This window comes from Hyperoodon ampullatus (genome assembly GCF_949752795.1).
Source record: "Hyperoodon ampullatus genome assembly, chromosome: 19".
In the NCBI taxonomy this organism is placed as follows: domain Eukaryota; kingdom Metazoa; phylum Chordata; class Mammalia; order Artiodactyla; family Ziphiidae; genus Hyperoodon; species Hyperoodon ampullatus.
The window spans coordinates 16,502,958-16,530,536 of record NC_136932.1 but is presented as its reverse complement, the minus strand read 5'-3'; the positions used below and the strand labels follow the sequence as shown (position 1 = coordinate 16,530,536).

General features: G+C 50.0%; 2 protein-coding genes across 2 annotated transcripts in view; both read right to left on the bottom strand.

Annotated features, from left to right (window-relative positions):
* USP36 (ubiquitin specific peptidase 36) overlaps nt 1-18,660 on the bottom strand; it is a gene marked incomplete at its 5' end in the record, with an annotated part of 29,386 nt that extends 10,726 nt beyond the window's left edge. The window contains 10 exons of the mRNA XM_079726004.1: nt 854-954; nt 1,535-1,675; nt 3,868-3,979; nt 5,125-5,207; nt 5,837-5,907; nt 6,371-6,438; nt 9,612-9,714; nt 10,369-10,479; nt 17,696-17,917; nt 18,408-18,660. Of these exons, the coding sequence (XP_079582130.1) occupies nt 854-954; nt 1,535-1,675; nt 3,868-3,979; nt 5,125-5,207; nt 5,837-5,907; nt 6,371-6,438; nt 9,612-9,714; nt 10,369-10,479; nt 17,696-17,917; nt 18,408-18,660 (1,265 nt within the window). The remainder of the gene's footprint in view (nt 1-853; nt 955-1,534; nt 1,676-3,867; nt 3,980-5,124; nt 5,208-5,836; nt 5,908-6,370; nt 6,439-9,611; nt 9,715-10,368; nt 10,480-17,695; nt 17,918-18,407) is intronic.
* CYTH1 (cytohesin 1) overlaps nt 1-27,579 on the bottom strand; it is a gene marked incomplete at its 3' end in the record, with an annotated part of 375,946 nt that overhangs the window by 100,958 nt on the left and 247,409 nt on the right. The gene's annotated exons all lie outside the window — the stretch shown is intronic.

Genomic DNA, 27,579 nt, shown 5'->3' with positions numbered 1-27,579 from the left:
CATTCTTAAAAAAAAGGGCAGGCAGGGAGTTCCCTGGTGGCCTAGTGGTTAGGATTCCAGGCTTTCACTGCAGTGGCCCAGGCTCAATCCCTGGTCTGGGGACTGAGATCCCGCAAGCCACGCTGCACGGATAAATAAAAAAAAAAAGGCAGGCAAAGGCAGAAAAACAGCCAGAGGGAACCATGACTGTCCCAACGTGCTTCTCTGAAGCTGACTTTGCCCTTAAACCATGAGAACTTACTACGCAGCCTCAGATTCTGCTCAATGTAAGCAGAGAGCAAATTACTCAGTTCTTCCGAGATTAGAGTCTCAGTTTATCAGAAAGCCATCATCCTGGAGCAGCAAAACACCTCCCTTCTCCACATCCTCATCCTCCAGGTCGGTGACAATCAGTACCAAGAAGAGGCACCTTCCAAAGGCCTACACCCTCTTGACTACTTAGCCTCTACCCTCTGACAACCTACCTCACTGCCCACCGTGATCACTTTCCCCACAGAGGAAGGTCTGTACGCCAGCCGATAGCCAGATGGAACGCATCTAATTTGGGGCAATAACGTAATAGACAACCTTCCAATTTACATTCAAAGTCACCTCACTGTGGGGCAGATGGACTCCTGCTCTGACCTTCCCACAGGCTCTGGCTTTGACTCAACAGCCAAGTGGACGTGATCTAAGTGTCCTTCCCAGTGGCCACTCTCCACTACACCTGACTGGTAGGAGGAGAGCTGCTCCTAGAGCTTCCCTCCTGCAGAATTCCAGTCACTTTCATGCAGAGAAAGGCCAGGGAGGCCGGTCGGGGCGAGAGCAGAGTGAAGGCGAGCGCTCTGGGGGGTTGGGGTGGGGAGCCGGTTACCGCAGGTAGAAGAGGACGTAGGCCTGCTGGTTCAGAACCACCTTGATGTTGCTGGAGTGGACAAAGGAGTCGTTCATCTGGTACCACTGTCCATTGCTTGCCTGAGCAGCGCAGGGTGTGGACGAAACAAAACACAACGATCAACACTTCCGCGATCTTTACTTTTAACAAGGGAAGGAAAAAACCTTTTAGCTGCCACATGTATCCCAGTGCTGATGAACTAACTAGCAATGATTTCATAAAATGTCAAGTATCTCTATAACTTTGAATGTGCCCCCGAGGGTGCTGGAGTCCCCCTTCCTTCCTGGCACCCCAAAAGATGCGAGCTTTCCTTGTGGAAGGCTACTTTGGCAGGTCTGCTCAGCACAGCCTCTCCCACCAACATCTGGCCTTCCGAGACTTCTCCAGGGGTCTAAGGACAGGGCACTGGCAGCAGCCACCCTCCAGTGTCTCATCGCAAGGCCAAGAGTGGGACAGGTTTAAAACACGTCTTTGCACTCCACAAAGAAACAACAACAGGACCTAGACACAACCACAAAACACGGCCACTTTCCACAGAATAAACATTCTGCAGAGGTCACATCTGGACTTGTGCAAACAGGCACCGCAAACCTGCCCCCCCGGAGGTAGCACGCGTACCACCACCTAAGACAGCCTGACACGAACACAGGAGCCACTGACCTTCACGTAGCAGTAATAGTGCCCGGCGTGGCAGCTATAGCCCGAGTGGACCAGGACAGCATACAGCCCGTACATGACAGGCTCACCATTACTCTGGGACATATACGGACGGATGTTCAGGAATTCCGGATATCCCACATCCTGTTTGAAAAGCCAAGGGAAAGGCAATTACAATTCATCACTGGGAGTAAGGGTCACCTTGCCCTCTCCATCAGCTGGTCTTTAACAATGTGGGGCAATGGGCACACAGCAAGGCTGAGGCGGGGGCCTCCCTTAGTCAGTGATTAAAAAAGAAGCAGAGGGCTTCCCTGGTGGTGCAGTGGTTGAGAGTCCGCCTGCCGATGCAGGGGATACGGGTTCGTGCCCCGGTCCAGGAAGATCCCACGTGCCACGGAGCGGCTGGGCCCGTGAGCCATGGCCGCTGGGCCTGCGCGTCCGGAGCCCGTGCTCCGCAACGGGAGAGGCCACAACAGTGAGAGGCCCGCGTACCGCAAAAAAAAAAAAAAAAAAAGCAGCAGAAAAGTGCAGTCTTTCTGTGGGAGTTTCTATGAGAAACTCTTACTTTATTGTCCTGACAAGTGGTTATGGTCTCCTGTCTTGGCCGTGCATCCAAATTAGCTCTCTCACTACCTGGGTCCCACGTGTGAAAGGAGAAGAGTTGTTCATTCTCCTCCCTGCCACCATGCAGGAACACTGCAGGGGGAGCACAGGGGGACAGCGCTGGGAGTCAGGGCTTCAGGAAAACAGGTGCTGACTCCACACGGCCAACTGAAACAGCAGGTTAAACTTTTAACACAGTGGCTCAGGACGAAGGTCATGCCATAATTTATTTTAGAAATCAACAATTTTTCATAAGAAAATATTATCAAACATGATCTTTGAATGATACAGATATAACATACTTGCATTTCTGCCTGTGCACATACAGACTTTTAAAAAAATGAAGTACAGTGACTTCCCTGGCAGTCCAGTGGATAACACTCCACACTTCCACCGCAGGGGACACGGGTTCAATCCCTGGTCTGGGAACTAAGACCCCCCCCCATGCCACACAGTGAGGCCAAAAAAAAAGAAGTACGGTTTACACAGAGTGAAAATAGAAGTACAGTTTGGTGAGTTCTGACCAGTGTACACTGATGGTTACCTACACTCCATTCAAGAGACAGACACGGACCCAGAAAACCCCCTTCTGTCCAGTAAGTGCCCCCATCTCAAGCACCCACTGTTACGAGTCCCACAGCCAGTGGTTACTTCTGCCTGTTCTTGGGCTTCATACAGTTGGTACCTGTTGTCTGGATCAACAGAATGTCATGATATTCACCGACATATCTTTTCCTGTCTATTGACAATCTCAAAATCTCAAAAGCCAACACACCCAATAGGCTCAGGAGCCCCAGTCCAATCTTGCTAGACATGGGGCCGAAATCAAACAGACCAATGTTTCTCAAACTGTGTCCTAATGGCAGACTAGTTCCAGGAGATTTTATGGTGGAACGTGAGACCCTCAGGGCAGAAGCAACACGACCTCATTCAGCACTGATTATCTCCCGCTGATTTCCCAGTGCCTCTCATGGCATGGTGCAATGTAAGCCCAAGTGTTAGAATGGAGGAATGAGTGACTCCCTCAGTAACTGAGTTTAGAAAATTCCCCATAGTAAATTCCCCTTGGAGATTCAAAATACGACACAGCTTAATAAAGGCTCTGAGAAGGTCTGCAATGAAAAAGAACTATTTTAACTTGGGCTTGGCGTTTCCCAAACTCGGGTGAACACAGAACACGGAACACTTTTCTTCAGGGTACCATACTACCGTTCTGCAGAACACCAGTTTGGGAAATGTTGACCTAACCACTACCACTGCCAGTGAGAAGACTGAAAGCTCAGACAAGTGCCTCACCCCAAACCAAACAGCTAGGCTCTACCAACCGAGAACACATCTCCAACCAGGCCCTTATGAGACGAGGCATCTTCTATTAAAACACCACTGTGCAAAAAAGTAAATTATTACACTCCACAACAAGGCACAGCATGCAGCTGCACCTGCTTTAGAGACAAACAGGACATGGGAGATGAGAGCTGCAGAGCACAGTGTCCATCACACTGATTCTTGGGCCACCCAGACCTTCTATAGCAGGAACACCCCAAGCACAGGAAGATGCTAGGAAAAAAAAAAATGTTCTTGAACTTGACTGCATAATGATCATTTAGGGATTTTGCAAAAATGCGGCCTCCTGGGCCCTGTCTTCCAGGGATTTGAATCCACTCAACCTGCAGTAGAGCCTGGAATCTTTCAAAAAGCGCTGACCAAGCAGCCTGGGCACTGTGAGCGCTCACCTTGGTGATCTTCCCCCCACTGAAGTTGGCGAAGCGCTTGAGTGAGAGTGTCAGGACGTTGGACGTCCTGTGGATGGTGAACCGCTTGCTGGCCGGAACCTTCTTCTTGCATCTGCGAGGAAGGGGAGAGGAAGAGCTATCAGCTCGTGCTCTGAGCACTGCTGTCCTCACACTAGGTTAGTATCAGAATATCAGGAACTGCACTTTAAATAAGGGGTCTTCTTTAATGAGACTGTGCCCTCTGCACCCCTAAAAACTAATCAACACCACTTAAGGAAAGGAAAGCTACGGCAGGGCACCCAGGACTAGAGAAAAGGTGGAGATTCTAAAGCAAAAACGAAGTACTTTCCCGAGGAGACTAAAGAAGATGCATGGAAAAGTAACTTTGGGCTAACACAGGAAAAGCAAATTTGAGCAGATGTGGCCAAGAGATAAACAGGCAGGCAGGAAATCACCGAAAGCAAAGCCAGAAGACAAGGAAATGAAGGGGGAGAAGACAGAGGCAAAAGTGAACAGCTTCCAGAGCCAAAGGCGGTGAACTGAGAGGGATAAAAAGCGGGGTTGAGGCACAGAATCGTCCACCTGAAAAGCACAGTGATTACAGCTTTTAAACGACCTGGATATAAAGTAACACACCCACACACTGAGACTGCACAACCCTAAAGAGGACGAGGTCAGTCACAACTGCTGAAATGGAAAAATGCCAAGGACAATTCAAGTCAAAAACGGAAGCCACAGAACACGGCTTTTCGAGGAGGCAGGACGGCCTCCGGAGCAGACGGCCATGTCCAGTCACTCCACTTCTGTGCCTCAGTTTTCTCCTCCTGTGAAATGGGAGTAGTAACAGTCCCTGCCTCACGAGTGAGTGCACACCAGGCCCTCAGAACAGGGACCAGCACGGAGTAAGTGCCACATAATAAACAGCAGCTATGACAACCACGGCTATCCCTCCATCTGTGTTGTTTAAAGGTTTTCAGTTTTAAGACACATCTACGCCACTCAAGAACGTGGACAGTGATTGGGAATTCCCCGGTGGTCCAGTGTTAGGACTCGGTGCTTTCACTGCCGTGGCCTGGGTTCAATCCCTGGTCGAGTAACTAAGATCCTGCAAGCCGTGAGGCGCGGCCAAAAAAAAGAAATGTGGACAGTGGTCATCTCTGAGGGCGGGAGGGAGGGGAGGGCAGCCGTGTCAGGTTAGGTGACATATTTTCTTTCTGGCCGGCTTGATCTTTTTGCCACGAGCAAAACGAAACTTACTTCGCACACATATAGGCGTTCTCTCCACTCAGGACATCTGGTTTCACAAAAAGTTCCAGGGCACGCACGATATTTGCAGCTTGCTGAGAAGGACAAAAACAGGGAATAGAACAAAGAGCGGAAGAAAAAGGCTGACTCTCCAGAAATGCCAAATGTAAGGTCTTTTTCAGGCTGACGCAGCAAATCACAAAATTTCACTTGCATAAGAACTGGCCTGCTAGCTGCCACCTTCTGGGAGTCAGAACATGGCAAAGGAACAGGGAGCCAGGCTGTTACCCCTCCTCTGTTGACGAGGATCACAGCCCCGGGGGTTTACCAAGGCCTCAGAGGGTCCATTCCAGACCTCAGGCTGAGGTGAGCTCAACTTCTGGAGAGTCAGAGCGGGGAGAAAGGAAGGCCGCCCCGAAATGCGCAGCCTCTGTGTGAAAGCTGCCCGCAGCACACCGGACCTCCCTGCTCAAGCCCTGCACTCAGTGTGGCCGCTATTCATGCCTCAGGGCACAAAACCGCATTATTTTCCCCCTTCTTTTTGAAAAAAATAGAACACGCAGAGGGAAATGGCTAGGAAGAAATACACAAAAATGTAGGACTCCAAGTATTTCTTTCCTGATCTACCTGGATCACATGCCCTCATAGGTTCTTGTTCTTTGGGTTCTTTGCCCCCTGGTCTCCCTGTCCTAATGCAAACGAAACAGCACGACAGGGTCTATACCCGAATCTCCAGCGCCACATCCAAGTAGGGGTCGTAGGTGTCCGAGACGCTCTTGCACACGGAGCACTTCACTGCGAGAGAACAAGGGGGGCAGTGGGGTGGGTGCAGGCCTCCAGGGCACCACCTCCGTTTCCAAGTCTGAGAGCTGGAGGCAGACCACCAGCTCACCAGCCCCCTGAAATCTTGGGATGGGAAGTGCTCAGGAGGAGATGAGGGCAAACCCCGAGGTGCCTTCCCAGCCTGGCCAGCTACCCCAGGGGTGCTCACTCCCACCCCAAGGGCAGTGGCCACATCTGAGCAACTATGGAGTCTGAGGAAAAGGAACACCACCCGCATCCACAGGCTCCTGATGCTTTGCTCCAAACCCCCTCCCAGGAACGGGGCCCCCAGCAAAGCAGCAGGCGGCGCCGCGGTACACAAACCAGGCTGTAGGCCTCCTGGGCCTGGCGGGTCAGCCTGGGTGCCAATACCAAGCATTCCTAGTTAATACTCTAATCCCCAACAAGAAGGGGCAGAGAACGTTTCTCCACTTACCTCGCGATCGGAGATAGCCTCCAAAAATCTGATGGACCAAAGTCGTAGCCTGCGTCTGACGATCCAACCTGCAGAAAGGCCATGACCTTCAGGGGGAGGACAGGGGCCAAGAAGCGGGCCGGCAGCTCCGCCAGCCCCTGTGCTGTTACCTGCTCAGTGCGAGGATGGGAAAGGTCCCACCTGGTGAGTGGCAGCTCCACCCCGAGGCCTCCGCTCGTGCTGACCCGTGTGGCCTGCTCCCCACAGCAGCCGCCTCACCTCCCACGGCGCGGGGAGCAAGAGGCCGGATGGACCTGTATGTCACCCCACCCCCGGCCCAACCCTCCCGGCTCCAGCTCAGCCTCGCAGTCCCTCATGGGCACCGCACACACGCACCTCTGGGGAAGGGGAGCGCAGGGTGAGCAGGGACAAACTCCCCCTCTGAACCCTCTCAGCAGGACAGCAGTGGGTACGGGCATGGGCTTTAGGGTCCGGCAGACCTACATTCAAACCCCCAGCCCCAGAGCTGCGAAGCAGAGCGCCAAAGAGCACCTAGCGCAGCGCCTGCACCCACAGCAACTCACGTAATGAAGATTCTGGAAACAATATCCTACGTCTAGCCTCTGCTCCTGGTTTCGCTTGCAGCCCATCGAATCTGACCCACTCCCTCTGCAACTGTCCTGAGTCCCCGAGACCTCCAGGACACAAACGCAGCTGACCTTTTGGTCTTTTGGGCCACAAAAACACTACGTGGCAAGGCCCGTTCCCTGCCGGGAAGAGCTTCCCCGTGTCCACCCAGGCCCCACTCTCCTGCCCACCACGTCCTGCAGATGCTTCTGCCTCATGGGCGGGGGTGGGGGGCGGCGTGCATGCTGCTAACCCGGCACCTCCCTCCGCAGGTGGCCACCTCCCACCACCGGCAGAGCGAGCCAGGCGCCCCAGTCTCAGCCTCCTGTTCAGGCCACACGACTATTCATGGCCGTGCTGCCCAGACGCATTGAGGAGCATAGCTCCAAAACACGTGGGGGACAAACACAGGGTGAGCAGATTTTTATTCTGCACGTTAGGAAAAGAAAAATCAGCTGCCACCATCTATACTGTCACCACCACTCATCAAAGAAGGGACATTTTAGGTCCCCACACTAGCAAGGACATAACCTCAGAGCAGACTGAAAGCCTCTGGGTGTGATGCAGCTGCTGAACTCCAGGTCACCCCCCAGGTCACCGGAAGCCCGTCAGGACAGGAGCCCAGAGGACCACACAGGACCCACCCTCGGTTCAGCCAGAAGCAGGGACAGCACAGACATTCAATCACCCAGAAGTAGGAAAATAAAGCCAGACCAAAAAGCTATCCCAGATGCTCCCACCGAGCGTCCCAGAGGAAGGGAGGGAAAGGAGAAGGGACGAGGGGACCTGAGGCCTGTGTGGCACCTCCTATAAGGTGAGGCTCCCAAGCATCCTGGCAACAGGATGTGGCTGGGAGGCAGCCCCCAAGGCAGCAACTCGGCGGGAGGAGGCAGGCAGGCTCCTTGGGGAGCAGGGGGTGCAGGGCAGGAGAACAAAGGGGAAAACCAGGGTCCTGAACAAGAAACATAAAAATACTGAGGCCACACGCCCCTTCTGCCCCCAGAGGAAAAGCTGCCCACTCCAGCGTGTGCTTCGCTGTGTGGCCAGAAGGGGGCGCCCGAAGCAAGAGCCGAGCGAATCGCCAAATCCTCGTAATACGGAAGAAAAGGTGGTTCCGGTAGAAAATGGTGAAGGAGACTTGACACCCTACCTGACGAGAATCAGCCCCCCAGAGGCAACATGAAGCAGGAGAAGACAGCGACACAAACTCCAGGCTGAACTGAAGACCCCAAACAAGCATGTGGGGAGATGGAAGAACACCGTGAACACGCCTTAAAACTAAGATAAAACGACCAAAAGGAGGGAAAGTTCACTGAACTCAGGAAAGAAACAAAGACTGAACTTCGAGGGGCACATGGAGGAGGGACTCAAAGGAGATGGAGTGAGGGGCACAGGAAGCAGGGGTGGGGGTGTGTGCGGTGCGGCCGCGGGGAGGGGGCGGCTGAGACATGAGAACATCAACAACCCGGCACCCGAAAGGGCACCGTACCATCAAATACATAAAGCAGAACATGAGAAACATTCCCAGGCGTTAAGGGGAAAAAAGGGCCTTTAACACAAGCAAAAGCAATGCCATCGTGTGTTCCCGAGGGGAGAGTCACTTCCCAACCAGTGCGGGGTCACCAAAGACAGACCACTTTACCAGGCTACCAGTCAGGTTTAATGACATCAGAGTTTCATCCGCTGAAACAGAGGTTTCCCATCCTCATGGCTACAACTCAACTAACTTTCCCAAAGGATGTTCTAGATATGACTCCTGAGTTGTATTTCCAGAGTCCAGGACTCAGTTTTATTCCAAGCCTAGGCAGCACTTCCTGCCTCCTTTCTTATCTCTGAACCCAAAAACCCAAGAATGATACAAAAACACTGTTGACAGTAGCTGTTTTACAAAAGGGAGGACGAAGCAACCAACCATAAATCCGTCATGTGCATTTGTCTACGCTCTCAAATTCGGGCAGAGTGAAACCTCAAAAATCATAATCTCCTCACCCTCAAGTTTTCCTGCAGCCTTTCAAGTTCCTCCATAAAGACATTATAATTCCTACCATCCCCATCCTCAGTACCAAAATAATGAGGTGATTTCTAAAAGATGGGAAAAATCCCTGTCAGTAGCGTAAGATCCTCGAAGAGATCTATTAAAGCAATTCCCCAGACTTCCCTGGTGGCGCAGTGGTTAAGAATCCGCCTGCCAATGCAGGGGACACGGGTTCGAGCCCTGGTCCGGGAAGATCCCACATGCCACGGAGCAACTAAGCCCACGAGCCACAACTACTGAGCCCATGTGCCACAACTACTGAAGCCCGCGTGCCTGGAGCCCATGCTCCACAACAAAGAGAAGCCACCACAAGGAGAAGCCCGCGCACCACAACGAAGAGTAGCCCCCGCTTGACGCAACTAGAGAAAAGCCTGCGCACAGCAATAAAGACCCAACGCAGCCAAAAATAAATAAATAAACATTTAAAAAAGAAAAGGCATTTCCCTCCATGAGTTGCTGGGACAGAGATGGCCACCACCTGCCCTGCAGCAGGAGAAGCCGTTTCTTGGGAAGCAGTGCGACCCCTTGCTGGAGCTTCAGCTCAGGGCCACGGGGCTAAGGTCCATAGAGGCAGCCTGGGGTGGGGGGAGGAGCGCGTACTTGGCACAGCCGCTCAAGCAGGCCTTCTGCATGGCGTCAATGGTGTACCGCAGAAACTCGTGTGCATCCTCTTGGTTCCCGAAGCGGAAATGCCGGGCGATCTCTAAGGAGGAAAGGAAGAAGCATCAGGCCAGAAGGGAAGAGCTTCTGCCTGCTCTCCAAACGTCCCACTCCTGTCGGTCTCATCACCAACTCCTAGCAGACCCAGGACTAAACCCAAGCAAGGAAAAGGAGCCTGCCTGGCTTCCTACATCCCAGGTACCACCCTCACGGCAGTTATCTTCTCAATGAGACCTAAGGGCTTAAACCCTCTACACTTAACAGAAAGCACGAATGAACACCAAACATTAAGGATATGAGATCCACTGAGGAACTAAAGCTGGTTTTCCAGGAGCCAATACAGACCATGGCAGATTATCACCATGTCATCGCAATACAACTTACACGGGCTTCAAAAACCAATGAGCCCATCTTTTCTGCTAAGGGAGATATCTGACTGTCACAGCACATGGACACAGGTTTCTCTGACGTTGAGAAAAGGCCCCGCAGCCCTTCCTCACCTGCTCCCCACCTCCAGGCCCATGACACACAGCTCCCGGCCTGGCCAAACCCGCCTGATCTTCAGGGCGGGGATCACCACCACCTGGCGTGGACTGCTCCACATCCAGCCCCAGGGCTCGCTTAGTCTGCTACATTCTGTGCGCACAGCCTCCCGAGCCCTCCCTCCTGCCCCCCGCCAGAAGGAAGCCACTCTTACTTCTGAGGTCTCGGATGAAGGACACGGGTTTGATGGCATTGCCACTGTTGGCGAAGGCCTGGATGATGTGGTTCTGCATGACGCACAGCATGCAGAAGCTTCCCTGGTGACCTGCGGGCACGGATAGGCGGTTGTGGTAAGGCGAGAGCTCCCGGGACAGCTGACGACGTGGCCTCCCGCCCGGCAGAGATAGCAGGAGCCCGACAGCCCGGCCCAAGCCCCCGCGCCGCCTGCCGCACCCGGGACCCGGTCTCTCCACAGTTGCGGGCTCGGCCGCAACCCAGCCCGAGGAGTCTGAGTTTTCAAGCACCGTTTAGAACAATGTTTTCTCTGACTTCCAAACTGCATCACATGGTCAACAGGCTAGAATATTTGGGGCTTCCCGACACCCCCTTCATGTGCTCTTCAGTGCAGGAACCTCTGCTCTGGTTTCCAGGAGACACAGGGGCTTGGCCAGCTCTGGGGAGACCCCGGGCACGTGCTGCCCCAGCCTAATGGCCCGACTCTGCAGCTCTGGCGCCCCAAGCGGCCCCAGGTGACACCTACACGGTGGGGACGGGTCCATAAAGACAGGCGGTGGGCCACAGAGCCCCCAGGCTGCGGCCAGTCCCCGTGCTCTAGATAAACTATCTGTCCCCCAGGAATTAGACGAGATAGCGTTATGCTTCTACCTCTGCTTACACTTATGATCTTAAATACATAGAGAAGAGCAAAGACTACACCCCATTTTAGGTGATTTTTAAGTCAAGTACTGGTATGATAGTTGAACTCCCCTCTCAACCTCTCACAACCCTGTTCCCCAAGTGCTTCATCCTTCTCCCCAACCAGGTCACCACTGTTCCCATGCACGGATTCACTGTATTCCACACGTGGCGCTCACTCACCAGGATACTGCAGCTTCATGTTTAAGCTCACTCTCTATAAACTGTAACTGCTCTTTAATCCCTGCTCCAGACCACAGTTCATCCACACGACCCCCCTTTTCCTGCATGTCAACCCCCCCGCCTTTTCCTGCTATCACAAATGCTGTGGTGAATGGTCCTTGTGCGCATGTCAGTTTCTCTAAGGCATATACCTACAAGATACGTTTCTGGGTCCAAGGGCAAGCACATCTTTAGCTCTACAAGATATTGTAGTTGTGTATACAGTGCACGACCTTCCTAAACAGACCCAGCGCCTAACACAAAATTCACACCAATCCATTATTCTCCCCCTGAACACCTCCAATCACCCAGTTACTTAGACCTATCTCAAATTAAAAAATGAAACAGCATGCAGCCTGTTTACCATATACACACAAAAAAATCCTAGTATCTACAAACGAAAAGGGCACATGTTGGTAAAGATGTTGAGAAACTGGAACCCCTGTACACTGTTGGTGGGAATGTGAAATGGGACAGCCACTGTGGAAAACAGTATGGTAGTTCCTCAAAAAATTAAACATAGAATTCCCATATAATCCAGTAATTCCTCTTCCAGGTATTTACCCAAAAGAAGGGAAAGCACAGTCTCAAAGAGATACTTGTACACCCACATTTATAGTATTATTCACAAGAACCAAAATGTAGAAGCAATCTGAGCGTCCATTGACAGATGAATGGATAAAGAATGTGGTCTATACATAAAGTGGAATATTACTCAGCCTTAAAAAGAAAAGGAATTCTGACACCTGCTACAACAAAGAGAAACCTGAGGACATTATACTAAGTAAGCCAGTCCTAGAAGGACAAACACTTGTGTTTGTGTTACACGAAGTACCTGGAGCAGTGAGAGTCACCGAGACAAAAAGTAGGATGGAGGGTACCAAGGATGGGGGCTGGCGGGGGGGTTGTTTTTAATGGGGACGGACTTCCAGTTTGAAAAAGTTCTGGAGATGGACGGTGGTGATGGTTGCATGACAGTGTGAATGTAATTAATGCTACTGAACTGTACACTTAAAATGGTAAATTTTATGTCATATGCACTTACCATAATGCAAAAAAGTTTTATTTTTAAAAAAATGCTAGTATTTACACAAAAAATTCTTCTTGGAGGGAAATCAAAAAACCATTCATGTGATTAATGCCTTTACATGAAGGAGAGGCTTTTATTTTAGAGTTTTCTCAACTCTAACTATATCCATTCATTACTTTTATTTTTTAAATGGCAGTAATTGTGGAGAAGGCTCAAATTTAGGCAAAAAACCTAATGTTATTTAAGATAACAAACATAACAAATGTTAAGCAAACAAAAAGAGCTCCCATTTACAAAATCTGATTCATGTTAAGATACTCCTATGGAAGTCGTGTGGAAATTAAGCCTCTAATCATTATCTAAAACGCTGAGACTTTTAGACTAATAAATCATCACTCTTAAATAGGGCAACTGGGAACTCCTTGGTAGTCCAGTGGTTAGGACTCGGCGCTTTCAATGCCAAGGGTTCAATCCCTGGTCCGGGAACTAAGATACCACAAGCCTTGTAACTCGGCACACACACACACACACACACAAATAGGGCAAGTAACAATTTTACCCAGAAATACCTGAAACAGGATTCCCCAAATCCCTGGTAATATGCAAGTTTAATTTTAAAAGCCCGTGGACACTTTCTTCAGGTAATTTAGGAAAATATATCATAAAAGTTGTATCCATGACTTTGGGGACACTACTACTTAAATTTGGGGAAGAATGTACGAAAGAATAGGATTTAATCCTCCTGGATATTTTACACAGTGTTTATTTTGTGGATAGATCCTGAAGTGGTCCAGGCACGTTGCAGGACTGGGGCTCCGTGCAAGCAGCCCCTTGTCATGTTCAAGCCATACTTCCCTGGACCCTTGAGACTCTTCAAACAGTGAATTTGAGGAAGAGAGGACAGCCCAAGCCCACTTAGGGGTCACCTGGGGATCCAGTCAGGTGCCAGGAAAAAAATACTAAAACTTCTCTTAATACATTTTACTCTAAAAAAGCCAAGAAAGTAAGGCTTTCATAGAGTGACATGGAGGGACACTGGCACTCTCCCCAGGTCTGCTTGTGTTGCTCACAGGAGGAGGGGCTGCTCCCAACTCAAGCCCTTGCCCCCATATACTACAGTTTACTTATGCCAGATTATACCGACTTACAGATGTTACCTACTTTTAACTGTATTAACCCTTGCAAAGTTGACAACAGCTCAAAGATTCCTGCAGAGAAACCAACAGCAGAAGCACAGGGAACACGAAAATGGCAGAGTGACCTACAGGCTCAGGAGAGAGGCTCTCACTGCCAACGTCATGAGATAAAAACAAAGACAACCCAGTCAAACCTTAGTAAAGTCCACCCAAAACAACCTCAGCCATCACCAAGGTAACTACTGGAAACAGAGATTTATAATCAACTTCATCTTAGAAGTGTGTACTGTGCCTTGATATAGTAGCTAGTGCTGCTGTGAACCACTACAAGACATTTAAAATACTACAGTAGTCCCATAGCCTGGCCTTCTTTCATTCTTTTTTTAATAATATAACTAATATCCCTGAACACGTCATGCAATCCCAAACTTTTCTCATAACGATGTTCCTCCCACACTCCCATGTCCCTGCCTCTGGTTCTTCCCTGATTTCTAATTATTTACCTACTTTAAAAAATCACTTTTATTTAAGTTTTATCACATATACGTACACCTAAACAACAAATTGTCTGCTTTTCAATTTTATAAATAGGAATTCACGCTGCATGCAGTCTTCTGGGACTTTTTCTTCACTCGACACTATGCTACTCAGACTCATTCATGGAGCAAATCCATTCTTCTGCACTGCCGTATAATATTCTACCACGTGCCCATATAATTCAGGCACCCACTGTGTTGATGGGCACCTGGGTTGCTTACAGTTTTTTGCTGTAGGTTTCCTGGTGCACAGATACCAGAGCTTTTCTGTAGAATTGCTAAGTGTAGATTATATGACAGAGAACACCAGATCGTTTTCTAAAGCAGTTATGCCAACTCAGACCAGGAGTTTACAAAGAATCTCATTGACCTGAATCCCCTGTGACCTTTGGTACCGTCGACTTCCAAATCCTCATCGACCACAAAGGTGTAAAGCGTCTCCCAGGTTACGCGGTTACTAGTCATCTCCTCCTCTGCTCTGTGACATGAGCTCCCTCTCCTATAAAATGCCTGCTCCTAATGTTTATCTATTTCTTAATATGTTATTCTCTTTTTTCCTTGTTGATTTGTGGTTCTGTATATATTCTTGGTACCAATCCTTTGTTGTTTATGCATCCCAGGTGTCATCTCGTTTGTAGCTCCCTGTTTGTCTTTTAACTTTGTTTTTTCATGAACAAAAGTTCTTAATTTTAATGCAGGAAATTCATCAATTTTTTTAATGGTTAGTGCTTTCTCCCAACCCAAGGTCTGAAAGATACTTGCTCACGTCTGTTATAAAAGCATAGTTTTTACTTTTGAGTTTTTTTTTTTTTTGCGGTACGCGGGCCTCTCACTGCTGCGGCCTCTCCCGTTGTGGAGCACAGGCTCCGGACGTGCAGGCTCAGCGGCCATGGCTCACGGGCCTAGCAGCTCCACGGCATGTTGGATCCTCCCGGACTGGGGCACAAACCCGTGTCCCCTGCATCGGCAGGCGGACTCTCAACCACTGCACCACCAGGGAAGCCCGAGAAGTTTTTTTTTTTTAAATAAATTTATTTATTTTTGGCTGCATTGGGTCTTCGTTGCTGTGCGCGGGCTTTCTCTAGTTGCGGTAAGTGGGGGCTACTCTTCGTGGCAGTGTGCGGGCTTCTCATTGCGATGACTTCTCTTGTTGCAGAGCACGGGCTCTAGGCATGCGAGCTTCAGTAGTCGTGGCATGCAGGCTCAGTAGTTGTGGCTCCCGGGCTCTAGAGCGCAGGCTCAGTAGTTGTGGCACACGGGCTTAGTTGCTCCGCAGTATGCAGGATTTTCCCGGAGCAGAGCTTGAACCCGTGTCCCCTGCATTGGCAGGAAGATTCTTAACCACTGCGCCACCAGGGAAGCCCTTTTGAGAAGTTTTAAATCCATTTTTTGGTGTGAGTATGCTGTGAAATGGGGATTCTATTTCATTTTTTCCGTATGTAAACCCTAATTATTATTTTTTTTTGCGGCATGCGGGCCTCTCACTGTTGTGGCCTCTCCCGTTGCGGAGCACAGGCTCCGGACGCGCAGGATCGGCGGCCATGGCTCACGGGCCAAGCCGCTCCGCGGCATGTGGGATCTTCCCAGACTGGGGCACGAACCCGTGTCCCCTGCATCAGCAGGCGGACTCTCAACCACTGCGCCACCAGGGAAGCCCAACCCTAATTATTTTTAAGTTCCATTTATTTAAAACACGAGACACAGGTATATGTGAAAAAATGGTGTGTAATGCCACATGTCCACGCATTCGTGGCTCTGTTTCTGGGCTGTCTCTCCATCGTTCAGTACCTCCCTCCCTGACTCAATTCTATGCCACTTTAACGTCTCTAACTTTACAAAAAGACTTTACAGCTGCTAGAGTATACCGCTTCTCATATTCTTCACAGGTGTCTTGGTGATTTTGGTCCTTTGCTTTTCTTTTCCACGTAAATTTTAGAATCAGCTGGAGCTACAATAATCTCTACATTAATTTGGGAGAGAACCAACATTTTTATAATATTGAGGCTTCCCTCTGTGAAGGCAGCAATCTCCATGTGTGTAGGTTATCATATAATGCTCTTAAATTCCCAGGAAAGGTTTCCCACATATATCTTGGTAATTTGGGTCTCAACACTTATCATTTTTGTTGCTGTTATACAATTTTTTATAATAGCGAATTTTTTTAAACAATTTCTTATTTGGTGTAGAGAAATTCAAGTAACTTTTTGTATATTGATGTTATATCTAGTCACAGTGCCAAATTTCTCTCTTATTCCCCCGAATTTCTAATCTGTCTATGGATTCCTTCGTTTTTCTATGCAGGAATATCATTTTCAACCAACAAGAGTGTTACTCCCTCCTCTTGTCTCCTGTGTCACTGCTCTGGCCAGGACCAGCATATCAAACACAAGTACAGAGAGTGGCCACCCTTGCTTCTCTTCTTATTTTAAAAGGTGTGCTTCTACTATTTTCCTAACTGGAATGCTTCTTTGTAGTTGTTGCTAGATACTTTTTATCAGTATTAGTAAAAAAATCCCTTCTGTTGCTACTTTGCTAAGAGTTTTCTTTATCATAATTTTTTGGGGCATCTATTTTCAGGTGACATTTCTCTCTTAATCTGTTAATAAAGTGACGGCAACTAAGGTAGCAAGATGAGCAGTCACGGATGTAGAACTTACTGTGTGCCAAATACTATTCTAAGCACTCTACATAATTCATTTAAGCTTTACAAAAACGCTATGAAGGAAATATGATTATTACTTTGCAGATGAGGAACAGGTCAGGTAATTCTCAAGGACTCAGTCGCCGGGTGGCAGAACCAGGATGTAAACCCAACAGGCCAGCCTCCAGAGTGGTGCTTGTAACTGCTGTGCTATACTGGCTCCACAATTACATTTGGAGGTTTTCTGATATTAGAACATCCTTGTGTTACTAGGATGAACACAAGTTGCTCACAGTGTTTAAAAGACTATTCAGTTTGCTAGTATTTTATCTAGAATTTTTTACATGTATATTCATGAACGAGAGGGAACTGTGATTTTTCTTTCTCATATTGTGCTTGTTTAATTTTGTCATCCAAGTTAACCTCATTGAACAAGCTAGGGAGCTTTTTCTCTTTTTCTTTTCTCTGAAAGAGTTCAGAAAGCATTGAAATGATCTGTTTCATAAAAGTTTCATAAAACTTACCATAAACTGTCTCAGCCTGGTGTTTTCTTCATGGGAAAAATTTTAACCACTGATTTAATTTTGCTAATGGTTGAAAGGCTATTCAGACTTTCTGTTTTCTTCAGTTTGGGTAAGTTATATTTTCTTTCATCTTTATTTTACCCACATTCAATTTCCACTCTGGAGGATGTTTTATGATGTACATAAAACACTGCTACAAAAACAGGTGTATAAAACAACCGAATGCCCGTATTTCGGAGGTATCTTTTGAAAACCCTTTTCTCTCTTTAGGTAATTACTTTCAGACCAGTTTAGAGACCATTACTCTACCCTGATTCTCTTTCACGGCCCATCCCGTAGCCGGCACAATTCAAATGTACGATTTATCAGTTACTACTTCACTCCTGAATCGGACCCGGGCTGAACTGGCAGCACCGTGAGCACACGGGTTTGTCCACTTAGGAGACCATCTGGCCCCGAGGACCCAGGGCCACCCCACTGCATGTGCACACTCGCAGCCATGCGTGTGCACAGCCCCCCCCCCCAGAGCTCACTTACAGCCTCGCGTGTGCTCCTTGGAGAGCAGGTAGTTGGCCAGGGGCGGCGTGTAGGTCAAGCACTGCACAGTGGAGTTGAGGAAGCACGTGTTGCCGAGGTTGTGCAGCCCCGCGCCCACACGGTAGACGCGCCCCCAGCGCAGCGACAGCCGCTCCACGGGGAAGAGCACCTTCTGGGGCGCGGGGACGCCATCACCGCAGCTCTCGTATGCGTGCTCGCTGCCTGGAGGGGGAGGGATGGGAGGGAGGAGGCCGTCTGACTCCGTGCCCAGGCAGACCACCCAGAGCAAGTGCCGTGGCGCACTCGGTGGGCACGTGCTCAGAACGCGGCATCTGGGAGTGACTGGGTTCCCGCTGCGGAAGCCCAGGAGAACACCTGTCAGCCCACAGCTCTCCCTGAGGGCGTCGGTCTAGCGCCCCGGGACCCCTCTGTGGATGAGAGGACGAGGTTCTGAGAACCAGCAGCTGGAAGAACTGGGCCCTGGCACTCTGAGCCCACCTCCCTTCTCCGTTCGCTTTCCAAGGCCTGCTCTTGAACCTCTAAGGACACAGATCTCTTTCTGACCAACCCTGTACTGTTACTTCCATAACTAAAATCTACTGACCCCACGCACGACATTCACAAGTGACCACACTCTGTTTCTGGTCCTACTAATCAGTCAACGCTTCGTCCCTCCACTTGGTCAGCACAGAGCGAGGCCCTCTCCCAGTACCCTGTGTCCTGGCCTGCGGCTCATCCCCGTTCCTGTGGCAGCCGGCTCCCTCTGTCCTGGGGTTTAGCAGCACGTATTTGCTCTTCAGTGACTCCAGCTGGTAGGAGAAACTCTTGCTGGCCGGCTCAAACTCCAGCTTCTGCAGAAGGACCTTCCTGGCAGAGGAGGCCAGGAGCTTCCCCAGCTCCCCATCGTCAGCCGAGTCCCTGCGGCCAGGCTTGAGGGCTTCCTTCAACTTGTCGACTATGGGCATGGTGCATCACTGTGGGGACAGGAAAGAACACGGAGCGGCGGGTAAGCACGTCCCAGGAACAGAGCATCCCTTCCCTGACAACCCCCTCCTGGGCCTTATGGACGTGACCCACCATAAAAGCGGCTCTGGATCGGCTGCCAACCTTACAAAGGAAGGCTGACACGGGACGTAGTACTGACCACTTGGACACAGCGACGCCCACGCTTCTCCTCTCAAAAAGACAAAGTGCCTCCGCAAACAGCACTAAACGGACTGACACGGCCCGGAGGAGGCGAGACTACCTTCTCGGCGTCTTCTCTTCAACAAGTACCATCAAGTGACTTTGGACGTCATACTTGATGCAATTTCCCTCAAGAGGCGACCATGTGCTCCTAACGTCTGCTCAAAACCAGGAAAACACTAATTCTCACAAGACACTCTGGTCACACACACAAATCCATGCAATAAAGGAATTCGCATGGAGAGTGAGACGAGAACACTCATCTGTTCAGACCCATACTCTTCAAAACAAAGGCCACGAGCCTCAGGGGGCCACTGAACAGGAGAAATGAGGCTGGTCCAAACTGGGAGGTACTGTAAGTGTAGAACACACACTGGATTTCGAAGACTCAGTTTGCAAATGTAAAACATCTCAGTAATTTTAAGACTAGTTATAGGACGAAATGCTCATATTTTACGTATACTGAGTTAAATAAGTCATATTGTGACAATTCATTTCACCTGCTTCTTTTTATTTTTTAATGTGGCCACTGTAAAACTCAGTTATACTTGTGGCTTGTGTTACTGGATAGTGCTTGTACAGATTATCTTTTTAAAAGTGAGGGAGAAGAGAAAAGGTTGTAATAGGACTAGAATGGTGGACACAACAACGCCTAAACTTCAGGGGGGGTGGGGCAGAGCAGGCAGGGGCCGTGGCGGCAACTCAGGCTCTGGAAGGCAGCAGGCCTGGGTTATTCCATCATGGATTAGCTACAGACTCTAGGGACAGTCACTGTGACTGCCGGAGACCGTTCTTTGTAAAATAGGAAAAAAAAACAAGTGTCAAAGGTGCCTGTGAGCTTAGTGGGGAGACACACACTGGGTGAGAGCTGAGCGCTGGCTGCGGAACAGTCCCTAAAGCCGCAGTGTAGAAACTGTAACAAAGCGGAAATCCCCATCACCTCTAACTGCACACACTACCTGTCAACTCAACCACCCTGGCCAAAGCTCAAGGACTATTTGAGTCACAGTTAGAAAAATAGTTCCTTACACAGCTTACTCCCATCAGAAAAATGATGACTTCCCCCAGGTATGTGGTCACTGGCCTGAGCCAGGAGACCCAATTAGTCAGGTGGATCCAAAATTCTGCTTGAGTGAAAGGACCCTGTCCAGCACCTCTTGGTAAACCGTCCAGATTTATGGTCATAGGGCACCTAATTCTGTATGTGGATCGAATTTCTTTTTCTATACAAATTTCTGTAAAGAACAGAAACGTAAGACCGTTATTTAAAAAAAAAAGCAAGCACAAGTTCTTTGACATGAAAAAAATAAAAGAAGCTTTCCTAAGGGGAATTATCTAAGAGCTCTCACCAACTGAACAATGGCTGCTGGACCACATGTGGGCTTACCTGGGGTGTCTGAACTTGGGTGTGCTATTCCTGCAGCATGGAGTCAGGTGCTTGGCCGGACTAGGCAGGTGTGCTGCTGGGCCTTCAAAATCACGTGCTCCCAGGCTTTGGCCTGTTCAATCACCAGAGCCACAAGCGTGTCGTCCAGAATGGGTGTCAGAGTCTGTGGGATGAACACAGCATCACATGAGGCCAGCTCTCTTCCCGCTGTCTCATCAGCCCCTCTCCCTGGACGCGGAGCAGGAAGGCCAACCATCTACCAGGAACAGTCAGCGTTAAGGCGGAAGGAATATGGATAGCACGGGACTTAGGAAGAGTGAAGAGCTGAGCTAACTAACTACAAACGATTTCGATGGACATGATATGAAAACACTGCCCTTTGTTCCATACCTTAACCTTCACGCCAGTGACAAGCCAGTGAACAAAAATCTCCCCACACGCCAGTCAACTCCAGACTCCATCACATTTGCAAAGACTAAGAGATAACAGATAATCATCTCCAACTTTCAGATTCCATGAGCCAGTAAGAGTTCCCCCAAAAATGGCGCAATGAGAGTTGCCAAATTTTCACTCTAAGTTTGTTTTTTTTTCCTTAATTACCAACCACAATCACTGTGATTACAGAAAATTAAGGTACTTAAAAACTTTTTACTGTGAAAACGTTCATTCACAATGTAGAGAGAACATCACAGGAAACCGCCATGCTCCCCTAATTCAGCGTCAAGAATTATTGTGTAGGACCACTCGATTCCTCTCCTGAGCCCACATTACTTTACAGCAAGTTTCAGATATACCATGCCTGATATCCATAAGTAAAAGCATATTAACAGCAAAAGAAAGAAAGAAAGAAAGAAAGAACAAAAGAGCATAATAAACATGATCTCAGAATGAAGTCAATCTGTAAAGATTTCTGTTTCATGAAAACTCCCTACAATGTCCCTCTTCTTGTCAAGATCACACGTTGCTAAGGACTCTTGTCATGGGCGGATATGGGTTTGGGAACCTCTCAAAGCTAGAGGATAAACAGAACTTGGGAGATTTAACCCAATTTAATTTGAGATAAATAACTTAAAGAACACCCACCCATTCCACATAGCCCACTCCTCAATGTGGGATCAAGAGATTTTGAACAAATAGAATTTTTCAAGTTTCAACAGGAAGATCAAACCTCTACATCACCAATTCAACCCAAAACATTAAGCAACAACCTAAAAATGATTTCTGAGGTGCAGCAACCCAGAGAAAAATGTCCCTGTAATCATCACAAGCCCTCTGATGTACACACTTGCTTCAAAACTCAGGGAGGATGCTCTCTCCAGTGCACGTTCCTCACGGTCCAGGAACAGCTCACACTTATCTGTGCGCATTTCTACCTCTACTCAAATAAAGCTTCCTTAAGTCAATCACCATTCAAGAACGTTTTCTCTCCCTCCTCCCTTTAAATGCATTTTTCCAGCATAAAATGCACTGGAGACTCACAGGGTCAACCACGTGCTGGCGGGGAGGAGCCCCAGACAGCACAGGGCTGGGGCCTCCCTGGGGCGCTTTTAGAGGGGGCTCTTCTGCAGAGCAAGCATCGGTCCCCAGCCAGGAAAGAGCAAACTGAGCGCCCCTCTCCTTGGAGGCCTGATTCTCCGCATCCCTTAGAGACAGTGGACTGAGTCAGAGCCAGGATGTTTTCCTCTCTCATCCGTCTCTGTTTTAGGACGCTGCTCTAGCTCCTAGAACCCCAGGGGAGATCCAATACTACCCGCTCAAAGAAATAGGTATTTAAAAAACTCACATCTTGTACCCATCCCCTCACCAGGACCATGACCACGACCAAGACCATAAGGAATGTTACCCTCTACAGGGGTGAGCTTTCCCACATCTCTTACTAAAAAAGAATAAATAAGATATCAACTCTGCTGCCAAACTGAACGCCCTCCCCTTTATTTGGACTTAAGCCATTCCAAAGAAAGTCTGAATTCTGCATAAATGATGCTTCTATGCCTAACACCGCCACGGGCTGCTGCCTCCTCCCCAGCCTGGGCTCCTGGCCGGGGCAGCTCTTCCCTGCACCGCAGGTCGCTCCCAGTGTGTGGAGAAGAGCAGAGAGCAGACCCGAGGCAGCCCAGACGGAGGACACACTTCCAGGGCCTCCTCGTGCACCCCCGAGCCCTCTGGGACGGCGCAGCCCTAGTACCTCCCCGTGGACCCCGGAGACCCCCGTGGATGCGCAGTCCGGGGCCTCCCCGTGGACCCCGGAGCCCCTTGCGGACGGCGCAGCCCTGGTGCCTCTCCGTGGACCCCAAGCCCCTCGCAAACAAACAGCCGTGTCTCCCCGGAGCGTTCGCCGGTGCGCCCCGCGTCGGGAGTCACATTCCCACGACCCGCCGGGCGGAAGCTCTCCACCCGGCTCTCAACCCGGCCCCAGCCTACCAGACCCTCAGCCGCCTCAGCTGCTGGCCCGGCTGCAGGCCCGCAGCGCTGGCGTCTGCTCGGCACGGGCCCCGCACACGCACCATCCGGGCCTCCGCCGCCTCACACACGTGTCACGGCGACGCTTAAAGGAGCAGCGGTCCGCAGTCCTCAAGGCGGCACACCGAAAGTCCCCGGCAACTTTAAGAGGCGGTGCTAGCTTCCGCCCTATTCCCTGGACCCGCCCACAGCCACTTTACGCGCCCGCTACGTCACCTCCCCATCCCGCGGCCCCGCCAGCCTACGCGATGACGCAAGCACGCAGAGCCTGAGACGCCCCGCCCCCTTGGCCGGCGCCCCACAAGTTCCCGCAGAGCACGTGAGGTGCCTGCTTCCGGGTCTGGCGGGCCGGCGCACCTCTTTCTCACCTGCAGTAGGGGCGGTGGCGCGGGAGGCTTGGTGGAACCCTCTAGGGCATTTAGTGACCAAGACACAGGCCCGGCGAGAAGAGGGCAGCGGGCCCAGTGAAGCCCGGAGGGCGGAGCAAAGTGCTCTTGGGATTAAGGGGTTGGGAGCGATGGTATTTGACCTTTGCAGTGTCCCGGGCCCTATGCAGTTCCCTGACCCCAGTCCCTTCCTTCAAAAGCGTCATCCGTGATGACTACGTTAAAGTTTTGGTTGAATGTTTGCAAACGCGCTTTGCTTTTGCAGTACTTTTAAAAATGCCTTTCACTTAATCCGCTTGGTTGCCTTCCGTCCCGTTCCGCAGGGCAGGTGGAGAGAGTGCAGTCCCAGGCCTGACCTCCAGATACTCTCACATAAGCAAAGGAATATTGTTACTCCACAAAAAACGACTTTTCCGAAAAGGGAACACTTGGAGTACACAACACAATCTGCTGTGTCCTTGGCAGACAAGTGTGAAGGGCAGGCTGGGCGATCCTGGTTGAAACAACTAGAAACCTGGAGCTAGACGTTATATTCCCCGTACAGTCCTTCAAGCAGGGAGTGGCAATGGAGAGAGAGAATGGGTGTAATTGGAACAAAATTCACCTGTAGTTATCACTTGGGGAGTGCTGGTTTTTGAAAAAGCAAACAAGTATAAACAGACCCGCAGGAGCCTGAGGTTGAGGTCTGCCCTGTCTGTGAGAATCCCCAACTACAGAGATTCAGATTGGGATTTGTCCCGGAGTCCACTGTGCGCCCTAAAGCAATGATTCAGACTAAGACCTTCGCACTCCTCCAGGTCTGATATAATGTATAAATGAGTGATTAAAAGTGTGGGAGCAGGGGCTTGCTTGGTGGCGCAGTGGTTGAGAGTCCGCCAACCGATGCAGGGGACACGGGTTCGTGCCCCAGTCTGGGAAGATCCCATATGCCGCGGAGCGGCTGGGCCCGTGAGCCATGGCCGCTGAGCCTGTGCGTCCGGAGCCTGTGCTCCGCAACGGGAGAGGCCACAACAGTGAGAGGCCCGCGTACCGCAAAAAAAAAAAAAAAAAAGTGTGGGAGCAGGTGAGAGGCGGAGGGCTGGCAACTAGCCCAGGAATGAGGAGACCTCAGTTTTATCCCAGCTCTGCCCTAGTTAGCAAGTTGCTTTGGACACTTCTTTTGGGCCTCCATGTGATCATCTGTGAAATAAAGATGATCTCCAGCAGATCTTTGATTCTAATAACAATACTGATGACATTTGTCCCTGTTGCTGAGTTCATATTATGTGCCAGATACCAAGCTGGCCACTTGCCCACACTATCTGATTTAATCCTAATGGCAACCCTACAAAAAGATATTGTTTCCATTTTACAGATGATAAAACTGTGCAAGATCCCAGCAAGCAAGTAGTGATTTAAACCCAGGTTTCTCAGGCTCCAAGTTCACATCTTTAGCTCAGGCCCTCAGAGGTAACCCCGAAATTTTTCTTAGATGACAAAGCTATTGCCTGAAAAGGCCCACATGCTGCTTGAGAATGTGATCTGAGACCTGGAAGTTGAGAGGAGCCTTTGGCCACCCACACTCCCACCCTACTGCCCTTTCAAATTCCCTCCTAGAAGGCTTCCAAGTGGAATCTCCTAGAGGTGTGTTCACATGGCCCATAGGAAAGTCTTTTCAAAAATGCTCCATCTTGGGCTTCCCTGGTGGTGCAGCGGTTAAGAATCCGCCTGCCAATGCAGGGGACACGGGTTCGAGCTCTGTTCCGGGAAGATCCCACATGCTGCAGAGCAACTAAGCCCAGGCGCTACAACTACTGAGCCTGCGCTCTAGGGCCCGCAAGCCACAGCTACTGAGCCCATGCACCACAACTACTGAAGCCTGCTCACCTAGAGCCCGTGCTCCACAACAAGAGAAGCCACCACAATGAGAAGCCCGTCGACACAACTAGAGAAAGCCTGCGCGCAGCAACGAAGACCCAACGCAGCCAAAAATAAATAAATAAAATAAATAAAATTTTAAAACATGCTCCATCTCAAACGTCACCAGAGAAATGCAAATTAATACCACAATGAGTTAACATTCCACACTCTATGGAACTGCTAGAAGCTAAAAGACCACACATTGGAAAGAATGTGTAAGCAAATAGATTGTAAAACTGCAGGGAATGTAAAATGATGCAATCATTTGGGAAAATAATTCGAATGTTTCTTTTATGTAACATACTTACCCTATGAGCACATCAATTGCTGTCACCACTGCAACTAACTACTGCCTGTAGGCTGGTAAATTCCAAATGTGCCAACACAGACCTCTCCTCCTCATCTTTGGAAAGGTGGGTCCAGTGCCTCCTGGACACCCTGTTGCCTACTTGGGCTGCTGTGCTGGAGCTCAGACCAAATCCTTGCCCTTTTCAGCTGGTTTCCCAGTGGCTCCGGCCACTTGGGGGCACTGCTGAGACTGGTGGGCAGAGGAAAGGAGAAGCAGGCCTTTCTTCCCCTCCCTCTCTGCTTTGAGTGGAGTTTCCAGCAGCGGCTTCAACTCCATCCAGAGAGACATACTGTGGTTGCAGCCTCCCACCTGGCCTCTCCCTGGGCTCTTGTAGGGCGGCCTACAAGAGCTGCCCCTCCCTCTGCCCTTCCACCCTCGAGCTGCTGACAGCTTCCTGCTGTTCCCTTCTTGGCTTCCCAGGGAGTTTCTTCCATCAGGCTGTCACCAATCCCTACCTTAATCCCTGCTGTTTTAAAGGCTGTGCAGAGTGGTTTTGGTGTTCCTGGTTGGACCTGGACTCATGCAGACAGTGACCCCAACAATCGCCTGCCTGGCCGCATCCTGGATTCCCCCTCTCTCCCTCACCCCGTGTAAATTCTCAACAAATTTTGCTAATTTTACTTTCCAAATATTCCTCAAGCCATTCCCTCCCCTCAGTCCAATCGCCCAAGTAAAGCCGCTCCCCACTCTCTCCTGCATTACTGGAATAGAGCCAAGTCCATTGCTCAAACTGCCAAACAGAATAATATATTTAAGAGGCCTACCTGAACCTATTTCACTCCTGTCCGAAACCCTTTCCTGTCCACCCCTCCCCCTGCCTCCTGCTGATGGGAAAGCCAAGCTCCTTCACATGGTCTCTAATAGCCTCCCAGGGGCTGGCTTTTGCCTGCCTTTCCCTCTCCTCCCCAGCCAGTCCCTGCCCTGCATCCTTCAGCAGAGCTAAGTCCAAGTGCCCCCCAGGCCCCAATCAGGCTGTCTCTACTCCAGGCTCAGGTTGGTCTTTGGCCTAAAATTCCCTTTCCCACTTGTCCTTCAACCACCTCCTCTGGTGCCACTTCCTCCAAGTGGTCTTCCTGGATTCCTCCATCCCTGCCGTTAGGTTGGTGTTGCCTTGGGCTGTCTGCACATTGCACTTATACATTCAATTGGAATGTTCTCTGGACTTCTGCTCCCTCCCCCACCATGTCTCATTTCATTGGTGTGTCCCTGGACCGGTGTGCTGGAGGTACACTGGATAAATGTGAAATCCAACTAAATGGCAAATAAAATGCTAGAGATGAGGGCTTGCCTGGTGGCGCAGTGGTTGAGAGTCTGCCTGCCGATGCAGGGACACGGGCTCGTGCCCCGGTCCAGGAAGATCCACATGCTGCGGAGCGGCTGGGCCCGTGAGCCATGGCCGCTGAGCCTGCGCGTCCGGAGCCTGTGCTCCGCGACAGGAGAGGCGACAACAGTGAGAGGCCCGCATACCGCAAAAAAAAAAAAAAAAAAAGTGCTAGAGATGAGACAATTGAATAATCTCTAAATCCTGAAAGAGAAAACTGGAGAAACACTGAAGATGAAAAAATAAAGTATTCTCAATTTAAAAAAAATAAAGCTGTAACCAAAATAAATCAAATCAGAACTTACCTTAAAAAAGGTGCATTAACAAAGTAACAGTACTGTTGCCCAGAAGTCACTTGGGGGCTCCTTACTTTGGAGGTTGAGGTAAAAGGGACTGGACCCCTCCCCCGGTTTCACAGCCTGTAGATGACCAAAGATTTAAGCTAATTTCTGGAAGGATCTGTCACATTTCTAACTGTAAAGTAATCATTGTTCTTCTGACTTTTACGTCAGCCATTGTGAGTTTTGGTTCCTATGAGCCGCTGCTGCTGGGCCTACACAACCCTAACAATTTCCAGTTTCTAGAAACTGCCAAATTAGATCCAAACCCGGGTCTGGTTGAACTCACCAAGGAAAAGCCACATGGCAGGGCTCCCAGAGTTTTGTTTTAGGCCTTCTTTCCCCTGCATGCAGATGGGCTGCAATGGAATTGGGCCTGTGTTTGGTGGTTTGGCCAAAAAGTAGCCAATGGACCTTAAATCCCTGTGCTGGCCTTAAATCCCTGTGCTGGCCTTAAATCCCTGTGTTGGCTGTGGCCACTCGCCTGCCTCTTCCTTCCCCTCCCAGACAAAGCTTCCTCTCTAAGAAAACTCACCCAGCGTAAATGCCACAGGTGTGT